Source organism: Tupaia chinensis, unplaced genomic scaffold, assembly GCF_000334495.1.
Source record: "Tupaia chinensis unplaced genomic scaffold, TupChi_1.0 Scaffold000113_1, whole genome shotgun sequence".
Lineage (NCBI taxonomy): Eukaryota > Metazoa > Chordata > Mammalia > Scandentia > Tupaiidae > Tupaia > Tupaia belangeri.
The window spans coordinates 938513-952189 of NW_006159577.1; the positions used below are offsets into that span (position 1 = coordinate 938513).

The following is a 13677-nucleotide window of genomic DNA, read 5'->3' on the forward strand; positions in this document are numbered from 1 at the left end:
AAAAATTCTGTGGGTTTTTTTTTTTTTTTTTTTTTTTTTTTTTTTTTTTTTTTGCTATCTTACTTGAGATATCCAGAAATAAGGCTGTCTCATTCTGTAACAAAAATACAAAACAGATAAAGCAGACAGTGGTGCTGAAGAATCAGAGAGACAAGGATACCTGGAAAGAGCACATTGGTGATGAAGGTCGCAAAGATTTGGGGGAACTGTATGGTCCATGCCACAGTCCCATTTACCAGATGATGGTTCTGTTTAGGAAAGCCCAAGTCAATAGAGATTAATGATAGCAACAAAGATGAAACCTCCAACATGACCTTTGAAGTAAAGCTAATTTATTAGTACATCATTCGGGGATTTACTCACTTCATGTCTGTTTTTTTCCTTCAAAGTTTGCTTTGCCATAAATGTCACAACTTGATACTTCCCGTATTTCATTTTAACAGTCTCCTTCCATGGGTCAAATGTGTTTTATTTCAGACAGCCAAGGTTTAACTATAGGAATTCTGGTGACCATACTATGTCTTCTTGCTGCTGGCTTTGTGGTTTATCTCAAAAGGAAGACCATGATCCGACTGCTGTTTACAAATAAAAAAACAACCATTGAAAAGCTAAGGTACCCTGGGTTGGGGTTATCATCTTTTCAAGAAATGGTCGTGGAAACACTGTACAACAAACTTCTCACTTTGTTTTCCTTAGCAAACAAAAGGCCAGGTTTTCTAGATAGAAAGACGAGAGGTTTTGTTTGGTTTTGTTTGGGGGGGGGGCTGTTTTGTTTGTTGTCAGTGCTGGAGTTTTGTTTCTATTTTTGTTTTTAAGTTGTAAGCCAAATGCCTCTTTTACATTTCCTTCAGACACCCTGCTTCTTATTACATACATAGGCAGGGTGTTAGTGAATTCTGTTGATGTGTTTTTTCCTACCCTTACATTAGCTATTTTTATAAGACATAGAGACAATGAAATATTTTCCTCAAATGGGATAGCTTTTGACCCAGATATATTCAAAGACATTATTGCTGAAATGTCAGCTTCTTTAAAAATATCTTCCAGGTGTCACAAAGCTGCATTTCTATGGAATGCAAGAACTAATTTGACAGGATAGTGACTTTGAGAGGGGAAAAAAATAAATATTTAGTTTTTAATCTTATAAGAGGGTTAGATCATTTTTCCTTTGTGTGTTTGCCACAGAGAATTAAAATAAGTAAATTATTGTTTGAGTGTCACTGTAAATGAGATATAAAAACTTAAGTTAGTGAAAAGAGGCAACACCCTCGGTTAGCACGAATGGGGTTGCATTGCAGGTGTGTGCGCCCTTCTCGGTCATCCACTGGCTCCCAGCCTGGTCAGGCTCACCTCACCCACCTCGGAAAAGGCCTGACAAGGAAGCCGCCACATTCCAACACACCTAAGGTAAGTTTTGAGCAAATATAAGAACTCAGTGCATGCATGAAGACATGAGTTTTTTGATGTACAATTGAATAGGAGTAGGATCTTAGAGATCCTTCCTGTAACACAGTGAGTCAACATGCTCTGTTCAATATGGCTTACTGAGGGGGGCTTCCTATAACGTCAGGGACTGGAGTGAGGCCCAGGTACTTTCATGGAAGCCCTAATAGACCTTATTGGGACAATCAATGTCTCCTGTATGACACGGTGTATGGTAGGTTGTAAGCTATGATCCTTTCATTCTTCTAGATTGGTCAAATTCCCAGGGGGAGTCCCCTGGGCCTGCAGCCTAAGCAGGCTCCTGACACTGAGCCCCTCCTATGATTTCCAAATGCCACAATGAGATTTGGGTGAGAGTTTTTGGCTCACTATTGCTCCTAAAGCATTTCTTTTTTCTTTTATTCTTTTTTTTTGAGGGGTTTTTGCTATAGGGCACTTGCGCTCACCAGACAGACAGACAGAGACATAGAGACAGAAAGCGAGAAATCACCCCCCAGGGGGGATGGCCATGCCACAATTCCTTCTCCTCCATTCTCCTCTCGGGATCTTGGACACACACCCACATGCACCAGGCATGAGTTCTAAGCCACCGGGTCCAGGACGCGAACCACAGTCAACTACGTGGGAATCCACCGACATAGCCATTACGCTAACTGCTGGTTCCCGTTCCTAGAGCATTTCTAATAGTTACACTGAACCCTCAGTTTTGCCCATTCTGTTCCAGTTCTAAGCCATGGAAGTCCTGTCCACCTTATAGTTTCAAAGAACTGGATCCTCAATCCAAAGTACTTGTGGCTTTCTACTGTCTTAAATTTTCTTGTTACCCCAGTGACTAATTACTAGAGTTCACTCCAATAGTTTTTTCCCACCAAGTTTTTTTTTTAATACTCATAAAATTTTTAATTGGTGAACTCATTTAATGAAAAAGTCCTTATGGTATTAGTGACCAAGATTGGTATACAAGAAATGAAAAATAATTGAGAAAATCATTATCACAAATTCAGTAGTCAATAAATTGTTCTCTCTCTTTATCCAAAATGTATACAGTGTTGGATTGAGAAAAAATCTACTGTTTTTGATAAGCTGTATCACCTCTAATCCCCAAATATGGGGCTATAAACAAGAAAGGCTTTATTGTGATAGTCAAAAACTATAGCCTTAAGAGTAAAAAACTGAAAATGATCCAAGTATCACATCAACAGGTAAAAGGATAAACTGTGATATATTTGCATAATGGAATGCTATTGAACAATAAGAAGGAATGAACGTCATAGATGAATGTCAGAATAATTATTCTAGGAGGCCAAACCAAAAACAAAACAAACAAACAAGAGTACCTCTTCTATGATCCTATTTGTATATAATCGTAAAAAAGAAAAAAAAAAAAAGCTAATATATAGCAACATAAAGCAGATCAATGGTTGCCAAGGTAGGGATCATGTATTAATAGAAGGGTGAGAGGGAAGAATGACAAGAAGACTCTTCAGGGTGATGGATACATCCATTATCTTGCTGGTTGTAATGGTTTCATGGGCGTAAACATAGATCAAAAATTACCAAATTGTACACTTTAAATATATATAGTTAATCATATATCAAGCCTCAATTAAGTTGTTTTTAAAAAAGAGGAAGATGGGGGACCAGCAGTTAGCATAATGGCTATGTCACTGAACTCCCATGTAGTCTACTGCGGTTTGAGTGCCAGACCTGGCAGCTTAAACTCACACCGGGTGCATGTGCGTGCATGCCCGAGATCCCAAGAGGAGAATGGAGGAGAAGGGATTGCGGCATGGCCATCCCCCATGGGGAGTGATTTCTCGCTTTCTATCTCTCTGTCTCTCCCTGTCTTCCTGGCAAGCGCACATGCCCTATAGCAAAAACCTCTTAAAAAAAAAAAAGAAAAGAAAAGAAAGAAAAGAAAAAAAAGGAAAATTTAGCAAAGAAGAGGTGAGGGGATGAAGTGAAAAGCTCCTGCTATATTTGTTCTGATCTGTCTCTGACATAAGGGAACCACACAAGAGAGAGATGTCTCCAGACACAAGTCTCTAGCCTCAACCCTGGCTTCCTAAAGTCTTGCTCTCAATCTCCTGGTAGTTTTCCCAGTTCTCATGGATACTGCACATCAAGCTGTGTCTTGTTTTCTTACCCCTTTGAAATTTCCTTAAGATCTAAGTCTGTGTCTTTATACTTACTGGTACTACATCAAGGTCTTGTACCTATTTAATTAATTAACCCAGTTTTTAAAAAATTTAAATGAAAATTCCTCTATTCCAGATTTTGCTATAGAGGGGTAGGGGGGTGTTTGTTAGAATTTTGAAGTTTAAATAAATAATGGATTCTCTCTATGTCTTTTATTTGCCCCACTCCCCCTTCACCTTAAGCTGGAGCAGAGGAATTAATACTGCTTTTTCCATTAAAAAAAATGATATACCGAGTGTCTGCACTCTATGACTGAAACTAATTGTCTAAAGGATATAGAAACGCAGTATATAGATGTAAATACCAGATAGAGTGTGTGTGAAAGAGGAGGGTCTGAGGAAGGACATTTGGGGGAGGGACAGGGAGGAAAAGCATTAATGGCACAAAGAGGTGTGGTATTATCTGTTGAAGATATTTCATACTTTTATCAACAGTACTAGGGAGAAATGTTCACCAGTTGAAATATCCATTTTGTAAGACAAATAATAAATGTGATTGAATGTATGGAAGAAAATGAAACAAAAAAAAATTTTTTAAAAAAGGAAAAAAAGTGGTATTTCAAAACCCATTATATGATGAATTTCTGCTTTGACCATGCAGGAAAACCCCAGGAGATTGCCACAGTGTCAGAATGTAGACATCAGCAGACCCCTCAAAGTGCTTGATGTCCCTCAGCCCCAGTCACCTCAGCGAGTACTTCCATCTGTCCACCAGCCTCTGCGTGCACCCCGCTGCGTGCATGCCCGAGATCCCAAGAGGAGAATGGAGGAGAAGGGATTGCGGCATGGCCATCCCCCATGGGGAGTGATTTCTCGCTTTCTATCTCTCTGTCTCTCCCTGTCTTCCTGGCAAGCGCACATGCCCTATAGCAAAAACCTCTTAAAAAAAAAAAAGAAAAGAAAAGAAAGAAAAGAAAAAAAAGGAAAATTTAGCAAAGAAGAGGTGAGGGGATGAAGTGAAAAGCTCCTGCTATATTTGTTCTGATCTGTCTCTGACATAAGGGAACCACACAAGAGAGAGATGTCTCCAGACACAAGTCTCTAGCCTCAACCCTGGCTTCCTAAAGTCTTGCTCTCAATCTCCTGGTAGTTTTCCCAGTTCTCATGGATACTGCACATCAAGCTGTGTCTTGTTTTCTTACCCCTTTGAAATTTCCTTAAGATCTAAGTCTGTGTCTTTATACTTACTGGTACTACATCAAGGTCTTGTACCTATTTAATTAATTAACCCAGTTTTTAAAAAATTTAAATGAAAATTCCTCTATTCCAGATTTTGCTATAGAGGGGTAGGGGGGTGTTTGTTAGAATTTTGAAGTTTAAATAAATAATGGATTCTCTCTATGTCTTTTATTTGCCCCACTCCCCCTTCACCTTAAGCTGGAGCAGAGGAATTAATACTGCTTTTTCCATTAAAAAAAATGATATACCGAGTGTCTGCACTCTATGACTGAAACTAATTGTCTAAAGGATATAGAAACGCAGTATATAGATGTAAATACCAGATAGAGTGTGTGTGAAAGAGGAGGGTCTGAGGAAGGACATTTGGGGGAGGGACAGGGAGGAAAAGCATTAATGGCACAAAGAGGTGTGGTATTATCTGTTGAAGATATTTCATACTTTTATCAACAGTACTAGGGAGAAATGTTCACCAGTTGAAATATCCATTTTGTAAGACAAATAATAAATGTGATTGAATGTATGGAAGAAAATGAAACAAAAAAAAATTTTTTAAAAAAGGAAAAAAAGTGGTATTTCAAAACCCATTATATGATGAATTTCTGCTTTGACCATGCAGGAAAACCCCAGGAGATTGCCACAGTGTCAGAATGTAGACATCAGCAGACCCCTCAAAGTGCTTGATGTCCCTCAGCCCCAGTCACCTCAGCGAGTACTTCCATCTGTCCACCAGCCTCTGCGTGCACCCAGCGTCCCAGCCAGATCCCTGCCAGCCATCCCTGCACTCAGGCAGGGCCAGGTATGCCTCCGATGTTAATTTACCAGGACGTAGTTCAAATCTAGGCTGCTACTTGCTAATACGTGAGCTTGAACAAGCTCTTTCACTTCTCAGTACCTCTGTAAACTGAAGATAACACAGATGGTTAAATGAGAAAATCCCCATAAAGCAGTTAGTACAGTGTCTGGAGCATAGGAAGAGTACAATATATTTTAATTTACTATTTTTTTTAATATTCAGAATAGTTAGGGTGTCCATGTAACTTATTATCTAAACCATAAGACTCCTGAGATAGCAGGGGGCACTATTAATAATTAGGTCATGGCCCAGCCAAGATGGCACACTCTGTAGTATATTAAACTATAGTGCTGGAAGTCACATGACTAGCTACAGGTTTGAAAACTCCAGTTGCCTTGAAAACATACCTTAATACATGAGCATGTGAGATCCTAACGAGTTAGAGGGCTTGAGAAAAAGGAGATTATGGCATAGTGACATGCTGTCAAAGGTACTTTCCTTCTCGCATGCATGTACATGCTCTCTATCATTAAAAAAAAAAGGGGGGAACCCGCAGTTAGCGTAATGGCTATGTCACTGAACACCCATGTAGTCAACCGCAGTTCGCGTTCTGGACCTGGTGGCTTAAAATCACACTGGGCGCGTGTGCATGCGTGCCCAAGATCCCGGAAGGAGAATGGAAGAGAAGGGATTGCGGCATGGCCATCCCCCTTGGGGGGTGATTTCTCGCTCTCTGTCTCTCTCTCTCTCTGTCTGCCGAGCGCACGTGCCCTATAGCAAAAACCTCTCAAAAAAAAAAAAATCCTCCAACAATAAATTTGGAAAATCTAGTTTCTATTCCTTCAAAAACAAATAATTAGATCTGGACAGTAAAAGAGGTGCAGGTAATCCAAGACAGATGGTCACCCTAAGAATAATAATGGTTATACTTTCTTAACATTTTTCATTTTCAAAATTATTTTCAAAACTTTCACCATCTATTTATTTCATGTCTCTGTTCTAAACTTTGCACTGTATGGGAAACTTTGTGTATATTATCCACTTGTCTGCTGTTTTGAGAAGTAATAGTTTCTGCTTATTATGACCATGAATGTGAAATTTCCCAAATTGAAATTTAAGGAAGCAAAAACCACCAAGAAAATGGAAAACACAAAGAGATAATAATGACTGGTGATTTTTTTGTTCCTATCATTGTTACATTTTCTCCTAGCTTTTATATAATTGTGTATTTTTACCGTAATTTACATTATTCTTTCTATATACTTTTTATTTTTGCCTTAAAGATCATTCTATTTAAAATGCATTAAAATTCTTAAATGTGAGCTGACTATATGGCACAGCACTGCTCAAAAGAAGCTGGATCCCACATGGTGACCAGGTTCAAATCTCTGGCCTGGTCAGCCAGAAAGCACAATGAGTGTCCAAGAGCCTACAGGCTAGAGTACTGAAAAGTTCATCAGACGCGACCATACCCTGTGAAGGGTGCTCATGTCTTTATTTCTCTTTCACATACATGTGCATATGCTATATCATGAACAAAGAAATTCTTAATAATGTGATTTTAGCAATAGCACTATATTTGAATAATTTTACTTGACAATTAGTGGGCATGTTTGGATGTCTCTACATTGTGCTATTTATAAGTAGTGTGTTAAGGTCTAGTCATATAAATTTTAGCCATCTTTAATTACTCCCTTAAGAGATATTCTGAAAAGTGAAATATTGTGTTAAAAAAATAGTACAATCATTTTAAGCTTCATAGTGTATAAATTAGTGTTTTTTCACTTGCTATAGGACACATGCACTTGCTGGAAAGAGAGAGAAAAAGCACATCCAGGGCTGATGACCATACCACAGTCCCTTTTTCTGCATTCTCCTCTCAGGATTTTGGGCATGCATGCATATGTGCCCAGCATGTTTTTCAAACCATCGAGTTCATGATTCAAATGGTGCAGTCAGCCATGTGAAAACACTAATCATAGGAAAACTGGAGTGAATATACGAATAGTAGATGAAGTAGACTTTAGAGCAAAGATTATCAGAGCAAAAGAATGACATTATATACTGATAGAAGGGTCAATTACTCAAGAATGCACAACAATCAAAATTGAGTATCATAATCAACAGAATGTCAAAAAATGTGAAATCCAGTTACCTTAACCACCATGCCACCAACTGGCCCAATACTAATTTTTCAGAAATTTTATATACATTATGATTTCATAGCATTATATTTCTACCATAACTTTGCTGGCACTAAATATTAACATATGAAAGCTTTGCCTACTTGATAAATAAAATATTTCATTTTTTTCTGGTTAGTAGTTCTTAGAAAAGTTGAAGCTTCTAACTATAATTGTGTCTCCTTTTTGTTCATCAGTTTTTACTTCATGGTTTTTGACATTCTGTTGATTGTGATACTCAATTTTGATTGTTGTGCATTCTTGAGTAATTGACCCTTCTATCAGTATATAATGTCATTCTTTTGCTCTGATAATCTTTGCTCTAAAGTCTACTTCATCTTCTATTCGTATATTCACTCCAGTTTTTCTATGATTAGTGTTTTCAAGGTATGTCTTTTTTTATACTTTTACTTTTAGCCTTCCTATAGCATTATATTCAGTTTCTTGAGATGACATAGTAATTAAACCATAAGTTTTTTAATTCATTGTGTCAGTCACTATCTTCTAATATATGTGTTTAAACCATTTACATTAATGCATTTATTTATATTATCATTTGTCTATCATTTTAATATTTTGTTCCCTCCAATTTTTGTTGCATGTACTCTCTTTCCTGCATTTCTGTGGTGTGTTGGACATTTTTCAGTATTCCATTCATATTTATTAATCTATCTTGTTTTTGAGTGTATATGTGTGTGTGTATGTGTATATATGTGTGTGTGTATATATATATATGTGTGTGTGTGTGTATACATGTATGTGTATATGTATACACACATACGTGTGTGTGTGTATAGGAGAGAGATTTTTTTGCTATGGGATGCGTGCACTCACCAGAGAGACAGAAAGCAAGAAATCACTGCCCAGGGGAGAATGACCACGCCATAATCCCTTCTCCTCCATTATCCTCTCAGGATTTTAGGCATGCATGCACACATGCATGGCATAGTTTTAAGCTTCTGGGTCTGGGGCTCAAACTGTGGTTGACCATGTGGGAGTCCAGCAACATAACCATTTCACCACCTGCTGGTCCCAGGTATGTTTTTATATAGTTTTTTATGTGACTGAACAAGATCTAGAACAAGATTTCTCAACCTCAGCATTTTAACATTTAGGCTGGACAACTGTTGTGTGGGATTTTCCTATGCATTGTAGGATATTAAGCAGCATCTATGGCCTCTACCAAGAAAATGGCAGTAATTATGTCACCAAAAATGTTCCCTGAAGAGAAAAAAATCATACCTTATTGAAAAAATCAGTGCTCTAAAAATTGCAATATGTGTACATAATTTATCATGGCCTACTGATATCAATATTTTATCACTTCAGGTGGTATACAGAAACTTTAATACCTTTTAGGTTTCTTTATCTTTCTTCCTTTATTGCATAGGTCTTAGTTACTACCTTTATGTATATCGAGAACCATTTCAGATGTTACAATTTTTGAAACTCAAGAAGTCTCTATTATATTTACTCATATATTTTACCCTCTCTGTTTTCCTTTACTGCTGATGTTGTTAGTTTATTATTTTCTTTCTGTATGAAAAACTTCCTTTAGATATTTCCTTAAGGCAGATCCACTGATGACAAATTTTTAGTTTTTCTTCATCTGAGAATGTCTTTATTGCATCTTTGTTCTTGAAGGATATTTCTGCTGGGTATAGAATTCTGAATTCACTGTTTCCTTCTTTTGGCACCCGAAAAGTATTGTTCCACTTCCTTCTGGACTCCATGGTGATTAGAAATCTACTAAAATTTCTGCCCATAGTCTCTGTTCTAGTCAATAGATGTGGTCTCTTATTGCAAGAAAGAATAGAAAGCAGAGATCTTTCGATCTCTTGGCTATGATGCCTGATTAGGAAGGAGAAGGAGACATGGCTTTTTTCTGGTGTGGAATAAGGTTAGGCATGGTTGGAATGTTTCTGTTTTTCTATTCTGCCACTCCCAGTCTTTGGCTAGATAGAGCAGGCTTTTCATGGGGCTTTTGTCTGGTGCTGCTAGTTATTTCCAAGTTGTGGAACTCTCCAGGGCCCAGGCTAAGATATATAAAAGAAAAAAAAATATATATATATATAAACATAAGAAATCACCATTAGGTAATAAGTAATTTCTTGAGCACTGAGGTCTCTAGTCAGTCCATTTATTTTTCTCCAACTTTCAGAGACACCCATCAGTTATTTTATAAATTTTGTCCAGATTTTTCTTGTTGTTGTAATTAGTAGTCAGAATAGGGTAAAATGTGCTTATTCTATTGTTCCCAGACCTCATTTCTTTTTATATTTCTTTGATTGCTGGTACATTTGAACTGCTTTTCATATATCTAATATGCAATGATAGGCTGGTAAACTGGCTCTTCAAAAAAAACCCTGGTTTATAGTTGATTTCACTGCTGTGAAAACTCCCACCATTGCCAATTTCAAGCTACTAATATGACATCACTGAATAAGGAGTAGAGAATTGGCTGTCATGGACTAGTACCAGCCAGCTCGAACATACCACTGCTATTAACTATTTGTTTTGTGAATTGTCTATTCCTATCTTTTGCCCACTTTTTTTTATTTGAGAGATAGAGTTTTTCTTTCAGATTCCTAAGTTGTTTTAATAGATTATACAATATATTGTAATTTTTATTTATGGCTTTTTTGGCATAAAAAGAAATCTGATATTAAATATTAAATTTATTCGTCTTTTGTAAATTCAATGTTTTCATGCTTGCAAAAGTTCTGACATTTCAACATCACTTAAGATACACACATACAATTTCTCCTGTTCATTTTAATAACTGTTGATAGTTCTTTTACATTGGTTTTTCTAATCCATCTTGGATTTACAATAGTGGAAGATGATGGGAGCATCCTAAACTTTTCTGGACTAGGGACTTATTTGATAAACTCATGAAAGCTATGAATACTCAGAAAATAACACCAACACTCAATATTTCGTGTGCACATTTTAGGTTTCCCCAAAACCTGTAAGCTCCTTTCCTATGGAGTTTTTCATACCTAGGCTTTTTATTTCTCCTTTAAGAAGCTCATCTGTGTGCCATGTCAACGGGGCTGTCTTTAATAGACCTTGTGATCAGAGGAAAGCTATTTCTACTTGCTAATGTCTTTTTCTCTCCACCAGCAGTGAATGCCTATAGAAGTAACTCCTTCAAGATTTCCTTTAAAGAAGGACCCCCCCAAAAAAGGCCTCCGTTCTGTTTTACGAAACTAAGGAAATGTTACCCCTTAAACATTAGTCACTGAAAAATCCACATTTCTCACTCCAGGCTGGTGTCTGTCTGGAACTTTTCCGAGACATATGATATAGATTATGTGCACGATTTCTCTCCCATCACACATAGGGAACTAGAATTAATTCCATGCAGGTGTGGGGAATATTTGGAGGTGGTTCTTGTTTGGCAACACAAATTAAATCCACTGACAGTTTATGCTTTAGATTTCCCCATGCCCTGCCTTGCACAACTTTACACACATACACACACACACACAGAGCTACACAACTAACCCTTTCATTTGTCAAAATTTACCATCTAAACATTCCAGAAGAAAATAAAACACTATCATAAGCACTTTATTGGTCAACCTCACAGTTTACCTTGTTCTTTACCAAGAACATTTCATCTTCTATAAGATGTTCTGTTTGATTTTTTTTACAAGCAGGGACAGTTGATAATCATTTTCTTATCCATAAACATACCTTTCCAATGTACTGTTTCCATCACAGTAAAATGACACTTAGAGGGGCCAGCAAGTACTGTAGTAGTTAAGGCACTGGACTCCCAAATGACTGATCATGGTTCTAGTCCTGAACCTGGCAGCTTGAAAAACATGCTGGGCACTGGGAACCAGCAGTTAGCGTAATGGCTATGTCGCTGGACTCCCATGTAGTCAACCGCGGTTCATGTCCCAGACCCGGTGGCTTAAAACTCACGCCGGGCGCATGTGCGTGCGTGCCCAAGATCCCGAGAGGAGAATGGAGGAAAAGGGATTGTGGTGTGACCATCCCCCCTGGGGAGTGATTTCTCGCTTTCTGTCTCTATGTCTCTCTCTGTCTGTCTGGCGAGCGCACGCGCCCTACAGTGAAAATCTGGCAAGAGCCACGCCCCCACACGGAAAAACTCCCCAAAAAAAAAAAAAAAAAAAAACCATGCTGGGCACATATGCATGCAAGCCCAAAATTCCAGAAGGAATTGTGGAGTGGCTATCCCCCTGGAGGTGATTTGTCACTTTCCCTCTGTCTGTCTGTCTCTCTCTCTCTCTCTCCCTCTCTCTCTCTCTCTGATGAGTACACACAGTCTATGGCAAAAAAAAATTTTTTTAAAAGACACTTAGAATTCAAGCTTATCATCCTAATTCTTCAAACTTGATCAAGGGAACAAACTTTAAAATAGCTGACAGGATGAAAAGGAAAATAATTCAGTACATTCATCTCATTGTTAACTGCCTGCTGCCAAACTCTCCTGAACCACAGCTCAAGCATGAAAGACAAAGTGCAAGCTGGAGGAAAAACTAGTAAAGTGATAAAAAAAAAAAAAAAGACATTAAAGGGATGCCCAGTCACCTACAGTTGTATGAATAGACAGAAAGGATTTAGAAGAATATCTTCTCTCTGCCTGGAACTGAATTTGGCCCTGCCCTGATTTGTATATAGATTTGCAATCCTCCAGGAATATGCTCTTAAAATGGGGAGATAAGACAAGACAGAAAACATTTGTACATTACCAGTCACAACAGAAGCCTCTTTTCTGCACCTGCCACTCCTGGGAAGAGAGTTGATCTCAGATAGAGAAAAGGAAAATAAGAGAAGTTATAGGAGGAAGCTAAGGATAAATCTGAGAGAGCTTTGAGAGATATTCTATAGATCTTAAGATTTTTTTCTCTGATTACAAAAGTATTAAGAATCATTGAGCTTTTTTTTTTTATTATAAATTTTTTTTTCTTTTCTCATCACAACACACATATGAATTTTCCATCCAAAATACACTGTGCATTGGCTCAATCAAGCACATCAACATATATGTTCTCAGCAAATGATTTCCCAATTTTTGTGTCCTGCATACCTTGCCTTTTGTTTTGCCATCCTAGGTTCCCCATCTCCACCCTCTGCCATGTCCCATCTTCCTCCTCCATTGTCCCTGACATTCATGGTTGCCCTCAATGGCTTCCGCCCCCCCCATTCAATTGTTCTACCAATGAACTCAATTAGTCTAAGTATATCCACTAGCTAGCACAGCTGACATATCCTTACACATGTATCCAAATCTGATCCTAGGCATAAACCCCAGGGAGTAGAATGAACATATTATAAAGTAGACCCCAGTTGTGTCCATACAACTCTCTTCAGTCATCAAATGTGCATTTTTTTTTCCTCCTGCTTATTACTTTTTTTATATTAAATTATATTGCCTAACACTCATTCCCTGAGTATCATCACAACACACCAAGTGTAGTTTCCCATCTAGGATAAACTACATAGTGTCTTAATCAAGCATGTCGTCACCAATACTGTTCCATTTCTACTTTCATACATATAAATATGTTTTTTATCCTATGTTTGACCCTCAGCCCTTTCCCCCTCTCCCAATTACTCTATCTCTGCTATAGACAGCTATCCTCCAGAGGGGTCATTGAAAATGCGATACCTGCGAGTAGAGGGAGAGGGGTCACGAGTCCAAAGTTTTTAACAATAGGGAAAATAGATTCCATTCAAGGTTGGATCAAGTGTGGGTCTCGTGCAGTTCCGCAACTGTAGGTGAGTCTCCATGGAATACAGTTTCAGGAAAGCAGTTCTGGTAAGCAGAGTTGACCATCAGTTGATGTGGCACAGCAGCCATCTTGTGGTTCGCAGGAATGGTGTTGTGGAGGTTTGAAGCGAG

At 38.0% G+C, this 13677-nt stretch overlaps 1 protein-coding gene across 1 annotated transcript in view; it reads left to right on the forward strand.

Annotated features, from left to right (window-relative positions):
• The window catches only part of ADAM12 (ADAM metallopeptidase domain 12), a 457774-nt gene that overhangs the window by 419258 nt on the left and 24839 nt on the right, over window positions 1–13677 (forward strand). Inside the window, exons 19-21 of the mRNA XM_014586073.1 lie at window positions 478–613; window positions 1299–1407; window positions 5437–5616. Of these exons, the coding sequence (XP_014441559.1) occupies window positions 478–613; window positions 1299–1407; window positions 5437–5616 (425 nt within the window). The remainder of the gene's footprint in view (window positions 1–477; window positions 614–1298; window positions 1408–5436; window positions 5617–13677) is intronic.